The sequence below is a fragment of the Giraffa tippelskirchi genome, chromosome 8 (assembly GCF_054371585.1).
Source record: "Giraffa tippelskirchi isolate mGirTip1 chromosome 8, T2T-mGirTip1v1.2.pri, whole genome shotgun sequence".
NCBI lineage: Eukaryota > Metazoa > Chordata > Mammalia > Artiodactyla > Giraffidae > Giraffa > Giraffa tippelskirchi.
In genome coordinates this window covers 128616286-128636690 of record NC_137282.1, presented here as the reverse complement: position 1 = coordinate 128636690, position 20405 = coordinate 128616286, and the positions used below count along the sequence as shown (strand labels likewise).

General features: G+C 49.6%; 1 protein-coding gene across 4 annotated transcripts in view; it reads left to right on the top strand.

The window, feature by feature from the left end:
* The window catches only part of BTBD9 (BTB domain containing 9), a 396006-nt gene that overhangs the window by 358888 nt on the left and 16713 nt on the right, over positions 1-20405 (top strand). For all 4 annotated transcript variants that reach the window (XM_081523212.1, XM_081523209.1, XM_081523210.1 and 1 more), the window contains one exon: positions 14885-14963. In XM_081523212.1, coding sequence (XP_081379338.1) covers positions 14885-14963 — 79 coding nt within the window. The remainder of the gene's footprint in view (positions 1-14884; positions 14964-20405) is intronic.

Genomic DNA, 20405 nt, shown 5'->3' with positions numbered 1-20405 from the left:
TGCAGATCTAGAGTTCTGCTGACTTGATGGAAAAAAAAACAGCTGAATGACAGAGCAGCTGAAATTTCATCTCTTTCTACATCTCACACGCTTACAGCCCTTCAGGACCGCCCAGCAGGACACCAGTGTGATCCTGATGGGAGCTGAGCCACAGTAAAGCGAGGAGAGGAGTAAAAATCATCTAGCAACTTTAGGAAAATCTACTTTGGGCTTTCACACACTTGGTTGAACTTCTCAAAGATATTGAATAAACCACTTGCCAGCTGTGATTACCAACAGCTCTATTTGACAGTCCTTGACATAAAGCCAATGGGCATGCGTTGCGTCATCCGGCTCTAACAGGGCCTTCGTTAGCAGCTGCCAGGGGCTGAGGGCCCTCCTGGGCCTGGCCCATGACTCCTGCCCCCGGATGCTGTGCACTCGAGCATCGCTAAACTGTTTGCCTAGCGAGCCCAGGGGCAGACATGAAGCCTGCCTGTACATCTCCATCACTCAGAGCGCTCTTTATGTTCCGATCTCCAGGAACACAAATAATGTTCTTCTCTAAGCCGCTCCAAAATACAAGTGATAGAAAATATCATGGAAAAGGTGAACTGCCAGACAGTAAGCCCTCATGACCAAGAGCTTATTCATAAAATGATGACAAATTTATTACACATGCTCACGGCCGGCTTTCTGAGATTAATAGCTGATCTATCTGATTTTAAAGCCTGACAGTGGAATTAGAAAGAGTTACTGGTTGGTTTTCTCACCCATCTCCTTCACCCAGCAGCCTTCTTCCCCAAGAAATAATACAGAAAAATAAGCTGATTTAGCTTCAGCAACAGTTTTACATTATTTTATGGCAGGAGATTTCCATGTGCCAAGGATAACATTTAACCTTGTTGAATGCAATTTGACTTCTTGGCATCTGCCTTCAACTCTGCAAAACCCTTAGGCCAGGGGACTAGCATGGTGAATAACTAGGGGTAGATTGAAACACAACCTGAAAGGAAGCCATATTTTTGTGTGTCTCATGGCTGCTTGTTTACTATGAAGTAGTAAAGAAGTCATTGTTTGATGTCTTAGCCTTGGGGGCATGAACAGAATTCAAAGCAGGTGTGAAGAAATACACTGCGTCAAATCTTAGGCATGCGAACGCACACATGCACAGCCTAGGTTCAGAAAATAGGAGGAGGAAATCTCTGAGGTTGCTGGTTGAAGGGGAGTCAGTATTTGCCACAAACAGCAAGGTACCTCCCATGAGGTTTCTTTCTCCCTGAGCCTAATTGAAAGGATCTAACTATAACCCCTGGCCTGCCGTACATCTAGCCTCTTTCTTTGCCAAGCTGAATCCTCCTACCTGGCTTCATATCTGATTGTTGTGTCAGAATTTTTCTAAATCATTCAGTGTATGCACTTATCACGTGTCCTGCTTGTCTCCTGTCCTGTCTCCTTGTCTACCACACTGAATTCACCGTAGCTTGCAGCTGCCTCTTCCTATGGCACCAGCATAATGATGCCCAGTGGCCTGGCTGAAGGCACTGAGATGGGTGGAGCAAGGTCACCGGAAAGTTCATTCTTGCCTGGGTCTAGGCCACTGTACAACAGGAATTTGGGAAGGGGTCAGAGACCCCTTTGGGAAGAACTCAAAACCAGCCCTGGAAAGCAGGGCGCCTGCAAGAGAACACTCGCCCCTTCTAAGTCTTAAGAGAGGTCTAGACCAACAAACCTGGAGAAGGAAATGACAACCCACTCCAGTATTCTTGCCTGGAGAATCCCAGGGACAGAGGAGCCTGGTGGGCTGCCATCTATGGGGTCGCACAGAGTCGAACACGTTGACTGAAGTGACTTAGCAGCGGCAGCAGACCAACAAAGGCTGGGCCTAGAAAGTTACCAACACCAAGTTGCAGGTGACGGTGATTTTTTTTTTTTTAATCAAGAAAGTGTTGGAAAAGAGGAAGAGATGATTTTTTTTTTTTTAACTCAACTTTCTTACCCTCAGAAAATGTCCCCAAAGGAATATTGTTACATGCACGAACTGCCTTACATTCATTCAGGTCATTCCTTGTCTTGCTTTAATTGTGTGGAATGTGGCAGCTTATGCAAGTTCCAGAAGAGGCCTTTATGGGGCCAGTCACAAATACTTGTCACCTTTTCATTACAGAACTCACATTCAGAGATTCCCAGCGATAAATGGCTCTAGGCTAATCTTGGGCGGGTCCGTGCTAGAAGCTATGGTTTTCATCAAAAAGAAACACATATATATATATATATATACTCTGGAGATTTTTTAAGCTCTCTCCAGTGCTTCCAATTTCTTATCTGTTCAGTTGCAAATATCAAGCCCTTAATGGCTGGAGAGGGAGAGTGTATTTTTAAGTTTTTACTGAATAATCTCCCCTTACTCCCTCCCAGTGTGAGGTGCTGCACGAATTTGGCATGTCAGAAGATCTGGAAGCCCTAAGGGGCTTAGTGTAATTTTTAGGTATGAAATTGGTCAGGTTTGATTCAGAGAATGTCTGGCGGTCCTTCTGGAGGGCCTCTGGCTTGCTTCGCTCTCTGTACTGTCTTGGGTTTCTCAGGTCAAGGCCAGGTTTTGTTCTGCACACACAGGCTTTTGGCATGAATTTCCATAAAAGCAGACTTTTTTATTAAACCTAAAATTCAGGGGGCATTTAGCCCTCGTTGTGTTCTAAATCCCTTTGGTATTTAAAACACTAGGAAATGAAATTGCCAAATTCTTAACATTTGAAAATCAGCTCCTGCCCACGCCGGGTCCTCACGTTTCCAGCACGCACCTCGGGGCGGGGGCTGTGGGACACGTGGAGGTGGCTGTGGTCACCCAGAGCCTGGAGGAAGCGGCACTGTCCTTGGAGGCAACAGGCCTCTTCAGAGTGATCCTACACTCCTTAGAGGCTGAAAGGAGCCACTTGCGTCATTAAATCAATACTTGTGCTGAGCATCGTGCTTGCCCAGGACAGGGAATCCTCTGGGGAACAGCGAGCCAGATCTGCCCTCCCCCCTAGCCCCCAGAGCTGCCTGCTGGCAGAAAGTGTGGCCAAGCTGCCAGCTCCTCCATCCTTTCAGGGGAGACCCAGACCCAAGTGGTGATTGTATTCCAGGCAAATTTCAGCAAAATTTCCAAGCACCTGAGATGGGCACTGAGAGATCAAAAGTAGGACCATCCCTAATGAACAGCATGGAGCAAATCAAGGTATTGAAGCCTGTGCAGGGCCCCAAGGGAGGAGAGGCGAGTCCTCCCTCACCCCCACCACAGGCCCGGCCTAGCTTGGTCCAGTCCGTTCTGGAAAGGAGCAGCACAGCATGTGAACCCCAGCTGCATGGAGACCCCTTGCCCCTCTGCTCTCCTCACCTCCAGGGCAGGGCCACGCGGTGCTTCTCTTTACTCCACCAAGGACAGGACCCCACAGCCCCTCCAGCTCACCACGTCGACTGGCTTTTCATTTGCCTGTGGGCAGCTTGCTGACTTCCCTTCTGCCTGGCAGCCACTCACAGTGGGCCTCAGCACCCTAGAGGCTCATTGGTGGACTCTGCCCAGGGACGGCAAAACCTTGGTCTCAACACTGCCTGGCTTCTTGAGTCTGCGCGAGTGTTTATTTCCAGGGACATCAAGAACATGTGGCCTCCCACTGTGGCAGCCAGAGTCCCCTTGTTAACTCACAAACACAGCCCCGTTCAGCCTCCTTCTGCCAGTGCCCCCAGTGTAGGGACAGTTTGCTGGCATTTATTCATCAGGGGGGAAGAAAAAGACTTTTGTTTGTAATGTGGAATAATGAATTTTGTCTGAAGAAGATGGATAAGTGATCTTCAGTTAATGGCTAATTCTTCAATATCAGACAAACCTGAGGCACAGTGAATATTTAATACAAAATTCTTATTTATTACTGGAGGCTTTTAGAACTCCAGAGAAGTGGACGGAACCTGGAGAATTTGTGGGTGAGGACCTCCCCACCTCCACACCATGTCTTATGAATCGATTTGTTGAACTTATTTCAGGCTCTAGATCTCTACATTCTGAGCAAGGTGATCTTGGGTAGTAAGCTATTTCTGAACCTATTTCTTATTCCCTTATTTGTTCATAAATCTCCTTAGAGGTGTGAACCTTGCAGCATAAAATCTTTGTACCTAAAAAGCTCAGCTCTATTGATCAGCTTCCTCAGAAAAACTCATGAACTAAGGCTGCTGAGGAACACCTTTCGCCCTGAGAGGGGGGTGGGGAGGGGCATGTTAGACCTGGACCCGATGGCAGGTGACTCAGCTGGTGTTTGGGAGGGTCGGTAGGGACTCCTGACTGCACAGCCGTCAGCTGAAGCCACACTCTCCCTCGGAGAAGCCCAGCTTACTCTCCTCCTGATGGTCTCCTAGGGGAGGCAGACAACAGGCAGGGGTAAAGGTCTTTAATTATAAGATCCGAGTGTGACAGAAGCCTTATTAGAAAGAACACATCTCTTCCAAAGACTTACCAGACATTTAGAAGTTTCAACAGTTTAAATTTGCGAGGGAAACCATTAAACCTTGTAAGAAGGAAATGCCAGACCAGGAGGGTCCTTTGTAGACAGTAGTTTGATTGACGAGGCCTCCCCTGTTTCTGCACTACACAAAAGCTCTTGCCCAGATGCAGATGTATGTGTACGCACACGCGTAGAAACAGACAGCAGCTCCCACTGCCAGTTGTGTACAAACATGAATAAAGAGGCAGGAGGAAACATGCATTTTCTTTTTTTCTGCACGAGACTCAAAACCACTGCGTCTCTGGCACAGCTGCCTTGCAGGAGAGAGAGAGAGAGAAAAGCACTTGGCCCCAGAGTCTGTTTATGTGTTTGAGCCGAGGAAGCGATTTTTGTTGCGAGGAGCTCTAAGTGAGACAGACAGAGTCAGAGAATAAGAGAGAGAGAGATAATTATCTAAATTATGTTCGTGCTATTATCGAAGACGAATATAGTTAAAATGTAATTAAATATGACGGGCTAGCAGGATGTAAGGCAAGCTTTGGAATGCTAATCATCAATTACTGCGTCCCCTTAGGGGAATCAAGGAGAGCTGCATGGCAGAGAGAGGGAGCGGGGAGCTTGGGGATGGGGGCTGAGCGAGATGTGCATGAAAACAGCCCCCTTCATCCATCTCCCCCACACTCTGGTTCCGACACTCCTCAGAGGTCCCAGGACGCACACCTTTCTGTAGCTGCCACAGGGCTAGAAGCGTTCAGCTCAACTCTTAGGAGGAGCTGGCAGGAGGGTCTTGACCTTCTCTTTGAGAGGAAACTTCTCTTAAAGGGAAAATTAGGCTCTGAGCAGGATAGTAAAGCCAAGACCGGCTCGGATTAAAGCAGTAAATGCGGGTGCATTCACCAGAGAGGCCTAAGACCTACCTTGGCCAGGAAGTATAAAATGCCCACCTACTCACCCCCTCTGCAGCGCACCCCTGGTCCAGAAATCCCTGGGGCGGGAGGAAGCTAGGGGAAGGCTGCTCTGGACTGTAACTGGGATGGGTGACACCCGTCGTCCTAGCAAACTGCTACCCACCAGACACCCCAGCCCGCGGAGGGGCTCCACCGCAGCTGAACACCAGCATGGCCTGAGGAGCGCAGGTGAGGCTCACACAGGGCCCAGCCCCGGAGAGTTTTAACTGGTCTGGGGTGTGGCCTGGGAGGTGGAAGGTTTCGAAGCCCTGTGGGTTACCCCAGCATGCAGCCAGGATTGAGAACCCACTGGTCTCGCTGGAACCTGACTTCTGTTAAGCTAGCCACAGAGGGCAGGCATCCAGCACTGGAGACGGTGTCAGCTGCAGGGTCTCTACATGAACCCCACTCATACCTGTGTTGAGGCCAAGAAGAGAACAGTGTAAGATAATACATCGATTTTTTTTTTTTTAACAGAAACATAATTTGTGTATCACTTCTTTTGTTAGATCCCCAAAGAATTTTGAGGTTTCTGAGATTCCTGTATAAGAGTTAGAAATTGAGTTCCCTCTATTTAACACTCCCTGAGCTGTATCTAAGGCTGGGGTAGAACGCTGGCCACCTCCTGGGCCGGGGGGTGGTGGGAGTGAGCAAGGAGGACCAGGCCAGAACAGACCCCCTACCCCAGGCATGAGGGCGACACCCCAGGGGAGCTGCTGAGGCCATCACGTCCACCTTGGCTCCAGCCAGTGTTTTCTCCACACAACCCCAGGATGCCAGTCCATCTGGTTTTCAAGAGGAACCAGAAGTTTTATTTTTCAAAGTATCTATTTATCTGACTGCCCAGGGTCTTAGTTGAGGCATGTGGGATCTAGATCCCTGACCAGAGACTGAACCTGGCCCCCTATGGGTTGGGAGTGTGGAGTCCCAGCCACTGGGCCACTAGGGAAGTCTCCAGGAATTTGTATTTTTGTGTGACATCTTCTAACTTTTAAATGGCAACTGAAGTTTTTTAAATTACTCTGTAAACCAGCAAGGTACATCTGTGAGCCTCCCCTCTGTGACCCGACCAGCCTGTGACTAAAGGGTCACTAGTCCCTGGGGGCTCCTGACAGGCTGTCTCCCTGCCCCCTCAGGGCTTCAGTCGGTTAGACAGCCTTGGCGCCGTTCTTCCTAAGCCTGGCACATAGAGGGCTGTCGATAAATAGCTGCTGAATGGAGGGACAGACAGAGCGAATGGCACAAGCCCAGAATCCCCTCTAGGTCGGGGCAGCAAGTCGGCCATAAAATCCAGTTAAACATCCTGCTAGACAAAAGCATGTACTCACAGGTGCCAGATGGGTCACTGAGGGCTGCACCGGGGAAGGCTTCAGCGTAGCCTGGCGCCGGGGATCTGGGCAAGAGAGGGGGCGGCAGGCCGTGCCAGGCCGGAAGCCAGAGGAGTGCCCCAGGGCCCAGTCTCAAGGCGGTAACGATGCCAGGGTTCCCACCTCGCCACGTCGTGAAAGACGCGCCCACCCTCACGTGCACGGTCCAGCTCCCTCACGGCGCATCTTTAGATGTGGCTAAAGAGATGAATGTGGTCCTTGGCTCATGGCAGCCGGGAAGCAGACTAGGAACAACAGGCTTGGAGGGAGGAGGGACGGCAGGCCGCTGTGGAGTCACCTCGAGAGGTCCATCCCACCCGGCAGAGGTCTTCAGGCCCCGACACCTGGAGGCTCACCCACACCTTCAGCGCCCGCCCAGCTCTGTGCCCCACAGCTGGGAGGGGGTGCCACTGTGGCTGCTCAGTTGACAGGCGACAACTTCAGTATTTCCTCCCTTTTTGAGAATCTTTTCTGAAGGTTTACCTTTGCCTTCCAGCCCTGCTCGCGCAGGTTGAAAATAAAATGCTCCTCACATACCCTTCCCACTTCTCATCACCACAGGCTTCTCTCCTATTCTTGGCTCTGCTCTTTTTTTTTTTTTTTTAACTTTTGAACCTTTAAATTTTTTATCAAAGATATACATGTTCAGTTTTCAAAGTCAAGTAGGAGCACGCTGCTTATAACAAAAGAGCAACAATCCCCTGCTTCACTCTTTTCCACCCTAGACCCTCTTCATTTTGAAAAGACAATATGTTCAAAGAAAGTATATTTAATATGGTTTAAAGATGTAAAACTATAAACAGTGAAATATGTCTCCTTCCCACCCACCTCTTTGTCCAGAGGTGATAGTTTATGTGTAAACATATAAAAATGTGAGTATTCTTCCCATTTTTTTTAGTACAACTTTTTCTGCACCTTGGAGATCTCTTGAATTTCTCCCTCCACATCTCTCCAGCTGCACAGTCTCTGGTGGTAAGGACAGAGATGCACCACAGTCTACTTAACCAGGCCCGAGTGATGAATGTTTAGGTTGGTTCTGTTCTCCTGCGGGGCAAACAGTACTGCAGCGCCGGCTCTGCACCTTCTGTGCTCCTGTGCTGGGAGCACACCTGAGTTAAAGCTTTTGAAAAATCTCATGTGTTCTGGTTCCCACACCTTCCTCCCCTCCAGAAGCATCTAGATCTTCTGTTTCTCAGCAAGATGCTTCGCTTTCTCCTTCACTGTAGTGGCCACTCAGTGGCCTCCAACTTAGAAACGTATGTCCTTCATACCTGGGAAAATTTCTTGTGTTATTTTTACATTTTATAACTTGTGTCTTTTCTACTCTTTTTTTCTGAAATATTTGCTAATTGGAGGGTGAACCTCTTGGTTTGATCATCTCATTCTCTTATCCTTCTTCTTCTATTTCCTCTCTTTGTCATTTTGCTGGATATTCTAGGAAATTTCCTCGACTTGAGTTTCTCTTTTGTTGAATTACTTATGTCAAATCATAATTTTAATTGCAAGATTGTTTTCTTGTTTTCCAGGTATTTCTTTTTCACGTTATTTTCTTCTTATTTCAAGGGTGTGATAATGTTTTCTTTTACCTTTCTAGGGGTAATATAAGTTTTTTCTGAAGTTTTACTCTGCTTTCTAAACTTGATTATCTATATCCTCTGAGTTATTTTTCTTTTCCACTTGTGTTTGGTCTCTTGTTGTTCATGTTAGAGTCTTGGGTGATCTTTGGTTGTTTACAGTGAAGCGTTAGGCACTGAGAAAGCTGTCAGAAAGCTTTTTCTGTGTGGGGGTTTGTGGGCTTGATTCAGGGTTATCAGACAGGGCTCAGGCGTTTCACTGGGAGACCCCTGCCCGTTCATTCCAGTCTAGCCCTCTGGGCACCATCTGTTCCTTCTCGTGGAAATGCTCTTCAGCTCCATCGTGTGGGTCTCAGCCCACTTGTCACTTCACCAGAGAACTTCTTTATCTAAAGCCATGTGCTTCTCTCAGTTTACTTACACTACTTTATTTTTTTTTCCATAGCCCTTCTTTAACTCTTCTATTTCTTTATTTCTTTTATTTGTCTCTCTCTCTCCCACTAGAAGCTAAGCTTCTTGAGGGCAGAGTTGAAAATAGGGCCTTCCTCATTAAGCTCTCGATAAGTATTAACGGAAGGAAGAATGGAGGGACAGAGGGGAGCAAGGTAGGCCAGTATTTCTAGCTCTTTCCTCTTGGGCTGGTTGGAGTCTCAGAGGGATCCTCCAGTCCCTTGCCTGCGGGTTAAGCCTGAATTACGGTGGCCTGAAAGCCACAAGTGGGAAGGGGACTGGAAGCCATGCCATCTGGGGTGTTCACTCCTGTGTATTCCTTGCTCTCAGCCCCTGAAGGGGCCCACCCTCTGCTGTGCCTGGTATCCCAGAGTCTAGACCCGCTCTGTTAAAGGACTCCAGAGTGAAATTGCTGTCTCCTGCTGAGGTGGAGAAGGGCTCATCTCCCCTGTGCAGGAAGAAGAAAAGGGGGATTGGGGAGCCTACCTGCTCCTTTTACCTGTTTTCAGCCAGCCCCCTGCCTGCCCCCACCTTCAGCAGTGGCTGGTGACTCAGGACATGAGCCTTTCCGGGGCCTGCAGTGTGAATCCACTTGCTTCCTGGATGTTTCTCTCTGAGGTGTTGGCAAAGAAAGATGGTGACATCTTTCGTGCTTTCTTTGTGCTTGTTTTATGCTCGTGTGTGTGTATTAGAACACATATATGTGATATGAACCATACATGAAATTTCCTAACTTCCCTTTTAGCGGAGGGAGCAAAGGTTAACCCACGTATTCAATTTGCCGTGTTCAACTGCCAGTCTGGCCCTGGGCAAACACTCCTGGCCCTCTCCCCAGTGTCCACCAGGTCTGCCACAGAAAAATTCTAACATTTGCTTCCTCATTATAGCACAAGTGGCAAAATCACGTAATTTTTCAGAGCTGAAAAGACCAGGCACCCTTGGCATAGGATCTGCAGGATCCCCAGAGAAGACAGGACAAGGCTGAGGATGCAAAGGTAGTCTCGGCTGAGCCCTTTGGGCCTGTGTGGTACCCAGAGCTGCCCTCACAAACCCCGCACTCACCACTGGCAACTGCACCCTCCTCTCCCACCTGCCCCCTGTCCTCTGCTTGCTTTGGACAAAGACATAGCTGTCCAGAGACCCGGCACACCCCCCCAGAGGGACTGATTCCACTTTCCCGCTAATTTTTATATTCCCAGTTTAGTTAATTTCACCTCTGGCTAATTCTTTCTCACATTAAACACCATTTTAATCCCTTCCTTCCTTCCTTCCTTTTTATTTCAAGAACTGTTTAAAATGCAGAAAAGAATAAAAACTATTATAACATTCACTCACATACCCACTCCTAGAATTAACTGTAGTTAATATTTTTCACATACACTTTGTCTTTTTATTTTCATCAAAGAAATGAAACATTGCAGTTGGTGTTGAAGTGTCCTTTGTTGCCCATCAGCAAAGCCCACTCCTCACCCTCTCCTGAGAGACAGCTGCTCTCATGAATTCAGCATATCTCCTTCCCCAGAATAATCACAGCACACTTGACAAGCATGTACGGTTTTCATGAGTAACATGTGCACAGCTATTGTGAAGCCCCCTGTAAACCACACCACGGTCTGCAGGCAGAAGAGCCTTTCAGGATGACAGTTCTTGACCCACTTTTTCACTCCCCTTGTTAACAGCCCACCTACCGTATTTCAGTGACAGTCCCAGGATTTTATATGCATTATAGTATTTAAACCTCATTCCTCAAGCAGCAGCTTTAAAGAGACTGTTTTAAATCACTTGTTTTTCTGGCTTATTTAATTACTACTATGGCAACAACAACATTTTTTCCTTCCTTTTTTAAACTTCATATACATAATATTTCAGCCTCATTATGGGTTAAAGTGAGTTTTATGGGTGGGTCTTGGAACTCAATCAAAATGTATGGCTTTATTTCTCTGAAAAAAAAACTGCTTCCAAACTTCAAACACCCAATTACCAGGGAGGTTTTGGAACACTGCCCAGTTATGAGTTGGGACCGTAGTACAGTTTGCGTTGTCTTCTGATTATGGAAGGACCGCTGATCTCCCCAGAGAGATCGTAAACTTCATCAGGGCAGCACTCCATCTTGCGTGTTTCCCATAATACCTAGCAGGTACCAACCTCAAGAGTGCTTTCACCAAATACTTGCTTAATTCCTTCAAAGCCCAGCTACTTTGTCTGCCTCCAAGTAATGGGTACTGATGGAGTGTGGTGGGAATCTCTGCAGTAGTCACTAAATCAACACCAGCAAACTCGGTGACTCACAGGTGGGTCCCTGGGAAACGGTGTGTCTTGTCCAGGTTTATGTGGCTGGCAAGTAATTACAGATATCAGCTATTTCTCTTAGAACCTAGCGTATGCCAGTACTGTTCTAGATGTTTTACATTTGTTAATGCATTTAATCTTTACACATACAAAAATTTAGATAGTTGTGTTTATTATCCTTATTTTACAGAGAAGAGACTGAAGCCTGGAAAGGTTAAGTAGCTTGTCTAAGGTCACAGAGCTGGCTAAAAGTTCAAACCCAGGAGCCTGGCTCCACAGCCCATGCTGTCAGCCACTTTGCCATCCTCCCTGTGGTTCATGAAAGGCCATGATTAAAACCTACCGTCTTGACTGTCACCCAGTGATTCTCTCAACCGGAAATATTTTACATAATAATCCAGTGCTGGCATTTTCACTTGCTTCACATCACGTGATCTGTGTTAAAGGCTTGGATAGTAGGCAAGCTAGAAACTTTTTTCTAATATACATTCTACCAAACTAAATAGTACAAAAAGTGCAGAAGTACAACTAATGTCTCTTGAAGTTCTTCCATCCAAACAACATTTTGGCAAACACGCTTGTAGACCTCTCTTAAGTATATAGATAGTTACAATGTAACTTAATCGGGACCTCATTCTAGATGCATTTTTGTGACGGAGGGTGTGGTATTATTTCCATCAGCATTGGACAAATGAGCAAACTACATACAGCTCAGCAAGGGGTTGTGATTTGTCTGCTGTAGAGCTGACAAGTGCCAGGGTTGGGACTTCACTCCTGTGTGGGTTTTTCTGTTTGGGGTAAGTGCTCAGAGCAAAGGCCGCACGTATTTTTTGACACTGCTAGTTCCTGTTCAGGGACGTCCTCCCAGCACCCAGCCTTCGCTCTGAACTGAGTGATGATGTTGCTCTGTGGTCTTCCTGGGAGTGTCGCCTACTACAGAGGAGATGCAGAGTCCTGGGTGAGTAGGAGTCTTCATACAGCTCTTGCCCTCAGTAACAAAGGCGTCGAGCTTCTGTGTAGATGAGCGGCGGTGGCGGCGCCTGGCTCTGTAAGCATGAGCCTCCGCGGGGTGGTGCCGCGACTACACATGTGGCTCCGACGCGACCATGACTGTCCCCCTCCCGCCTCGTCATTCCCCACTGGGCACGCGGAGAGCTGTTTCAAAGACAGTCGGGGGAAATGGAAGCCTATACTTGGGAGGGAGAGGTACCTCATCCTGACTGGCTTCCCTTCCTGCTCACGCTTTGGTCTTAGGGTTGTCATCCAGTTTGCTGAAAATGAAATCATCTGTTCACCTCTCAGGCTGTGTTAGTGAAAATGAACTCTAATGTGATTAGATGTTAATGCGGTGCAATGGAGGATTGGGATTAAATTGAGGCCTTCTGATCTTGTTGCTCCAGCAGTGCATCCTCCTGCTCAGGCTGCGGCCCTGCCAGCCCTGTTCCCCCTGCAGAGGGTGGTGGAGCCAGGGCCTGAGCCCCCGGGAGGCTGGACGAGAAATGGAGCCGAGGGGGCGACTGTGGGGAGACGAGTGGGGTCCAGGCCCAGCTCCTCCTGGGACGCCCCACAGTGACCCCTCACTCCCTTCAGGGCCTCGGCCTCCAGGCCACACAGTAGGGCAGGGTGGGGGTGGGGTCGCCCAGGGGGCAGAGGCACGATGCCAGGCCTGTCTGCAGTCTCAGAGCCCTGAGCATGGTGTTGAGGACCATGAGCTTATGAGAGTCAAGTTTTCCCTTCCCGTCCAGAAGCACTGGACAGTTTTTTTGGATAAGCACAGGACTAGAAAGCTAAGAAGAAAGAGTCTTCTCCGTCTCCTCCACGCCCAGCCCCCTCTCCATCCCAGTCCCTTTTGTGAAACTGGCTGAACCTAGTATCAGAGCAGTGGGTTTTCCAGGGGTCATGGATGGATGTGAGAATTGGACCATAAACGAAAGCTGAGCACTGAAGAATCGATGCTTTTGAACTGTGGTGCTGGAGAAGACTCTTGAGAGGCCCTTGGACAGCAAGGTAATCAAACGAGTCAATCGTAAAGGAAATCAGTCCTGAATATTCATTGGAAGGACTGATGCTGAAGCTCCAATACTTTGGCTACTTGATGTGAAGAACTGACTCATTGGAAAAGACCATGATGCTGGGAAAGATTGAAGGCAGGAGGAGAAGGGGACGACAGAGGACGAGATGGTTGTATGGCATCACTGACTCAATGGACATGAATTTGAACAAGCTCCGGGAGTCAGTGATGGACAGGGAGGCCTGGCGTGCTGCAGTCACTGAAGTGAATGGTTGTCACTGGCTGAGTCACTTGCCCTAGCCCTGTTTCCCTTTCCTGGAGTAGTGGTCTGAGAAGTGTGGTGGACCAGCTCTGGTGCGTGCTGTCATTGCCGTTGGCAGTGGGATGGGGTTCTGATGCCTGTGCGTTGTGAACCCCTAGCTTCCCCAACCTGCTGGAGGCAGGACGCAAGTCTGTGCTCAGCCCCCGTGCTTAGTGCAGAAATGACCCCGAGGCCTGACGGAGCCCAGGTCCAGTGTTGAAGCCCCGTGGGGCCTTCCTCACAGGCCCACCCTGGCCCTTGGGCTCTCCAAGGGAGCTGTGTGGGTCTGGGAACAAAACACTGAGAAAATGGGCCAGGAGTGAAGGCCCTGGGGATGGTCAGATGGCATCACCTTCATGTATGAAGAACCTTTCTACAGACAGAGTGATTTTTCTTATGCTGTTTCCAGAAAACTGCTTCCAGAGGCACAGACATTGCACATAAGATGGTAACGACTTTTTAATGACCTCAAGGGGCCTGGTGTCCAGGCAGCAGTGAATCAATCTCCGTGGGTGGCTCATGGTGAGAGAGAAGATGGAACACCTGAAAGCAAAGGGGGAAAAACAAGCCACGAATACGTGTATTTTCTTTGGTAGCATTACTTGGTAATTAGACAATTACAGGAAACAGCGTCCCAGCAGCTGGCAGCTCCGCCATGTGTGCGGAGGAGGGCCGCGGCAGCCACCAGCGCCTCGCGCTGATTATGAAAGCATGAGCCGAGTTTGCAGCCACGGGTGCCAAGCGCCTTGTGCCTTCCGATGAGCCGGGAGCGGTAAACCGGGAGCAGACCACTTCCTCTTGGGGGAGTCTGGGGGCCTGCTCCACTGGCCCTGCCCCTGCCAATCCGTGAGGAGGGGCGTTTAAAATCCTGGGGCTGCTTTTGAGCCCACTCACCCAAAGACCAGACTGTTTGGGGGATGCATTGGGAAGCAGAAAAAGAGGGCTGAAGGGAGGCCAGTGGAGAAACTTGCCTTTTCTTCCCTGGGTGCTGCCACCACTTGCATGGGGGGTGGTCAGACATGGGAACCCAGGGCTCGCACGGCAGTGAATGCCCCCCCCCCCAACCTGCAGTGCTGGGCTCAGCTGCCCTGCCTTTGCCCTGCCTGCCCTGCTTCAGCTCCTCCTCCAGGATCCTCCTGGGAAGTCACTATGCCTACCTAGGTGCGGCCATTCAGCCCACAGCCCTCTGAGGGCAGCTCCGTCATGACCCTATTCCTTCATGAGCCCTGCCCGCCTTGGTCCCTCCCCCTTGTGGCCACACTCTTGTCACTGCGTGCACAGGTCTGCATCTCGTGCGTGCTTATGTCGCGCCTTCACAGAAGGGCAGGCACCTCCTTTGCTGAGATTGCAGGGGCACCGTGTGCTCCTGGCCCCGCTCCACACACTGCAGGAGACCCCCGCCCCCTCCGCATCCTGGGCCCCGCTGGGCCCGTGCCGTCAGCGGGGTCACAGGACGGTGTAACCAAGCAGTGCTTCTGTTTCTCCTTACAGGTCCTGGCAGTCGGTAACCTTTGAAAGACGTCCAGCATCCTTCATCCGAATCGTTGGAACACACAACACAGCAAACGAGGTAAGGGAAAGTCACAGTGGTATTTCCTGTTATCTGGGGGATACCTCGTCCCAAGTGAACTGGAGCTGTTGGTTCCGCCCAATGGCCTGTTGTTCAGACAGCTTGCTGGGTACAGGAAGGAGGAGCCCTGCTCTCTCACAGAGGAACTGTTGTTACCATTTCTGGGTGTCTGTTCACCACGAATAGCAGCCAGCCCCTGCAGCTTCACTTCCTCCCTGTGCAGAGACCTGGAGAGTCCTCTCCCCTCCCAGACGCCAGCTCTCTCAGGGTCCCTGGGCCCCCTGAGTGTGGTGTGTGAGGAACTCCAGCTCCACGGGGCGGCCGAGACGCACAGTTGCAGGTTTTCTCTGTCCGTCTACCTAGTCCTGCGCCGGCCGGCACGTAGTGTTCATGGGCGAGCCTCTTCCTCCCTGGCCTGTTCCTCCTCTGGGGCCGGGCCTTGTTTCTGGGGCAGCAGCTGTTCTTTTGGGCCACACTGTCTGGGTGTCCCTCCACCTGTGGAATTCATGAGGAAAGAATGGGTGGGTTATTCTCTCGAGTTTGGGCTCCCGAGGCCAGGGTGGCCGGCAGGTGAGGTTCCTGGGCTTCAAACGTGCTGCCTTCTCTGGCTGGAAATGGCTCTGGAGGATGCAGTGGGTTCCTTCAGATGAGAGGTGGGCAGTGCCTGCAATGCCTTGAGGGCCCGAGGGAGGGCGCTGTGAGTGACAGCACAGGACCCGAGTGCAAACCAGGACCTAGCCAGACCCGCTGGGACTGCCTCCCCCAACAGCGTGCATCCGCCTGGGCTCCGAGAGCCACCTCAGGGCCCACTCACACCACTTAAGGTGAGAAGAACGTCTGTTTCCATTTTGAGTGCAAACCAATCCATCTGTAAGTTAATTGCTTAGCCTCTGTTCCTCAGGTGGGCATAGTGTAAGCGCTGGCTGTGAGGGATTGGAGTTGGCAGGTGGCCATGCCGTGGCTCCGTCTGCTCATCACACTCTTGCTTTTACACAGTCAGATGTGCTTAGCGGACACCCTGAAAGCCTGACCACTGGTTAAAGACCACAGTCGTAAGAAACAGTAAGGTTGAAGCTCAAGCGGTAAATGAAAGGCATAAAAATAGTAACCATCCTGCAGTTTCACCCCTATGTAAACTTTCTCAGATCTGTACAGGACCAGTGTCCTGGGAGTGGGGCCAGGGCTGTTGCATGGGGCTCCACACCCGGAAGGGGCTCTGGGCTTGGGGTTTAATGCTCTCCAACATCCTCTTGAAATTCTTAGTAATCTTACCTTTGGATTTTCTTTTTAAGGGAAGAGCATCCACCAGGGGCTCCCTGCAGGCCAGCCTCCGCCCCTTCTGCCTCTCTAGGACAGGTTCTCAGTCACCCACCCTGATTCCTGGTGCCTGGACCCACGCAGCCTCCTTAGCCTGCCCTGTGACCACTGCCACTCCCAGTGGGACCCTCACACATTTGTGGGGAGAGTTAGGATCTGGTGTGGGTCCCCCGTGCGAGCCCTGGGTGCCCTGAGGGTCTGTCCTGACCTAACGCTGTCCCCCGAGCTGGAGCGAGCACAGCATCAAATAGCAGATGAAAACCCTGGGGCGTGTCAGGAGAGACCCTGGGAGAAGAGGAAAAGCTTTCTCCCTGCCCTTTGAAGGAGGGACGCTACATTTCCGTTTTTCACTGAGCCCCACACGTTACACAGTGGGCCGTGGATCGTGCATTATTTGTCAGATGAGAGTTCTCCAGGGCACATCAAGGTGCGTCTGGTTTTTTGGAAAACATTTTAAGCAGTGAAAATATTGTGATAACATATATTCATTTTGCCTTTGTATTTATTTAGAATAAAAATGATACACGCCCACAATATATTTCTTGCAGAGAAGAGCTTATAAACAGAAGCCTGAAACTTTTGCTTACCTTTTTATTTCAAAACAAACCTGAAAATTATAAAATAAAGAAAGCCATTGATAGTTTTTAAAGCACAAAATTAAAGAATTCTAAACATCAGGTTATAAAAACACTTTTTTCTTCTTTGAAGATGTAACAGAAGTATAAATTTGAATCTGTATTTTAATAGATACTTGAGCCCCAAACAAAACATCATAGTTTTAAAATTTTACCAATAATTCTCAATTTTTCTAACCACTAAAATTACATGTATATTACTAAATTAGAAAACAATTTGAACATATTTTACTTAATAGTATATGAAGCTAAAATTAAATATTTTTATTTGCAATCCCTTGTTTCTTATATAATGCATTTTTTTTAAGGCCACTTTGTTTTCTTTAGTTCCTGAATGGGACTTTGTAATTGTCATTTAACAGTAGAAGGAATTCTTAAGTCAGAGAAAGCTGAGAAGCACTGGAGCAAGTCAGGTCAGGGTCTTCTTCCAGGTCTTGACCCCAAGGCCCTCACCTCAGTGACCAGAGGAATAATTTCCCCTTACAGAACTCAAAAGCTGGCACACCAGATCCCCTCTCCCCGATGAGTTTACAAAAATATCTTCAAGGAGCCCCAGCCACTTGGGACCTGCCAGTTTGGAGATTGGAGTCTGCAGTTTGAATGGGTTGACTTAGGTCACTAATTAACTGGTGACCCCATCATGTCTGGCTGATGAGCAACTTGCTCAGCTGCTTTATCGAGTGAGTTATTGATCAGGAAAAAAAACCTCAGTGTGGTGTTGCCAACCTGGGAACATCTCAAATCATAAAATAAACAATGACCGGGATCATAAGGCAAGATCCATAAACTGTGTCATTCTCAGAGCAAACAAGAAGGCATAAGAGTTAATTTCACGAAGTATCGGGAATGTAGCACGGCCTCAAAGAGAACGTTCTTTATTGCAGCATACCGGTTCTGGGTGTCATATCCTCCTTCTTGGAGATGGGCAGGAATGTGTGCAGAGTCAGAGGAGGGAGGGAAGGAGGGTGACTGGGGTGGGTCGGTCAGGACTCCTGGGGGAATGTGATGGCACAGCCAGCAGGGAAAGCAGACAGGGGTCCAGGACAAGCCTGGCCCCAAGTCCCATGGAGCCAGAACCACTCCATGAGAAGACCAGGGTCAGGGCACCTCTTCCTCACAGTGGAGATGGGGTGGAAGGCAGGCCCCGGATTCTTCTGTCTGTCCCTGCTTATCTGCCAAGGGACATCAGTAGCCTTCGTTGAGTCAGAGCCAGGACCTGTTTCCCTTTAGATACTGAATGTTACCAGCCCACAGACTGTGCAAATTTCAAGAAGTGTAGATGGAGTTGGTTTCCATCATGAGAGATAAGAGGGTGTATGCAGATAGAGAAAGAAGCATGCCAGTTCTCCCAGATAAGACTTTGCTGCAGGCGCTGCCCCCTTCGGAGAGGGTGTCAGAGCAGAGCCAGGCGGGGAAGTGCGGCTTGACACCCCTGTAAGTTGAAGAGCATTTGGCAGGAGGGCAGGCTGTACTAGCAGAAGGTGGGAAGTGTGTACGTGTCTGTAGCTGATGGCAGCTCCAGGGCTGTGGCAACAGGAAGGGTCCAGAGCGAAAATCATCAGGGATTTCTTGCCCAACAGGAAGGGTCCAGAGCGAAAATCATCAGGGATTTCTTGCCCAGCGTGGCCACATGTCTGTGTTGCTCTAGTCAGCCCGGCCTCCCGGCACCAGGCTTGATGTCTGGCCGCAGGCTGATCCGCGCCACCCCCCCCCCCATCCCGCCCTCCACCAAGGCCAGCTCTCGGGTGACGGCAACCAGGCAGGCTGCGGGCGTTCAGATTTCTTGATCACCTGTTCGGGCACGCTTCTGATTTCCTCGGCATTTCATGCCTTTCCTTTGGGAAGCTTCCTCGGCATTTCATGCCTTTCCTTTGGGAAGCTTCCTCGGCATTTCATGCCTTTCCTTTGGGAAGCGCGTGTCTGCTGCTGGCATCTGTCTCTCATCTTCCTTTGTGAGCACCAGGCAATTAATTCATTTAATATTTTAGCTACATTTATGACTTCTGTCAATAAATTCCCTTAATGTTTACCTGTCAAAAATACAGTGCCACTTGGCTCCAGTGACCTCCTGCTCCTTGTCTGCTCAGCATTTCCTTGTCGTCTATCTCAGCTTCTCAGAACGTTTTCCTTTTACTGCCCACCAGGGAGCCTGTCATCCTGCCCCTCCTCCTTGGCTCTGCCCCTGGACGCGCCCCTCCCTCTGCCACTTGGAGGCGGCTTTCCCGTCCTCCTCCTCACGCTCAGCACTGGATGGCAGGCACATGTCGGTTCGTCTGTCAGCAAGTCCCTCCCCCTGGACCTGCTCTCCTTCAGTTGTTTTCATTCATCTGAGTCTCCCTGGTGCCTAGAGCCGAAAAGGTCTCCCTGGCTTTTCCTCCATCACTTCCTACTGGTCTAGTTGCCAGCTGTGTGGTCCTTAGCCCACCTGCCTCCACTGCTGCCTGACTCTGAGCTACTTGGGAGGCAGACGTGCTCTTTTGCCTGCAGGAGGTTAGAAACGGCCTTGTGGAGAGGACCACAAACATGCTGGTGGATTTGAAGTTTCCACTCGTGTCCATGCAGCGGCCGTGTTGGTTCTGACGCGGCATCTCTCGCAAACCTTTCATTCGCATTCAGCTGGTTAGCACAGAAGAGCAGCAAAGGCACACTGCTTTATCCTTAAGGAGGTTCTCAGTCTGTCAGCCTGTTTCTTCTTATGCCCGTTTCTTACTTTGGCTTTGATGAAGCCTGCTTGGAGAGCAGGTTCTGGAGTGATTTTTCAGGAGGTAGAGACCTCAGGGGCACAGGCAGCCCCGCGGGCTAGAAAGGACTTATAGGAACAGCTTCCTCTCTGCAATATGGAACGACCACGTTCCTGCTCACAAGAACCCACAGGAAAGAAAGCCTTTGCCGAGTCGGTAACAGAGAGTGAGGACGGGGTGGACAGTCTGTAGGCAGCTCTCAGGGCTCCAGTTATGTGTTGAATTTATGTATCTGAGGAAAGAGGCTGTGTGGTATTTTTTTGTCTTCTGTACCGGCCCTAACTTGGGCCCGGCACATGTGCACACAGAATACCTGCTGCCTGGGTGAGCGGATGAATCATTCAGTCTGTCCATCCATCGCTCCCTGTCCCCATCAGGCAGCCAAATAAAGGAAAAGGTTCAGTAAAACAACTTCTCACTCCCGCGGTCCATGGGGATGAACATCACAGCGTGTCCAAAGATAGAAGCCAGCACAGACGAATCCATGTAATGGGATTATATTCGTACAAATGTCAGAAACAGGCAAAACTAAGCTATGACATCTAAGGATGTGCACACAGAAAAGAAGTGATTATTATTAAAGGCAGGCTGTGGTTTTAATAGCAGGGCTGGGGCTCAGATCAGGAAGGGACCATACGGTGCCAGCAGTGTTTCTGGTTCTTGACCTGTGTGTGGTTTATGTGGCTGGAGTTCACTATATAGTTATTCAACAAGCTTTACATTTGTACTTTCTGTACCTTTTAGTGCAT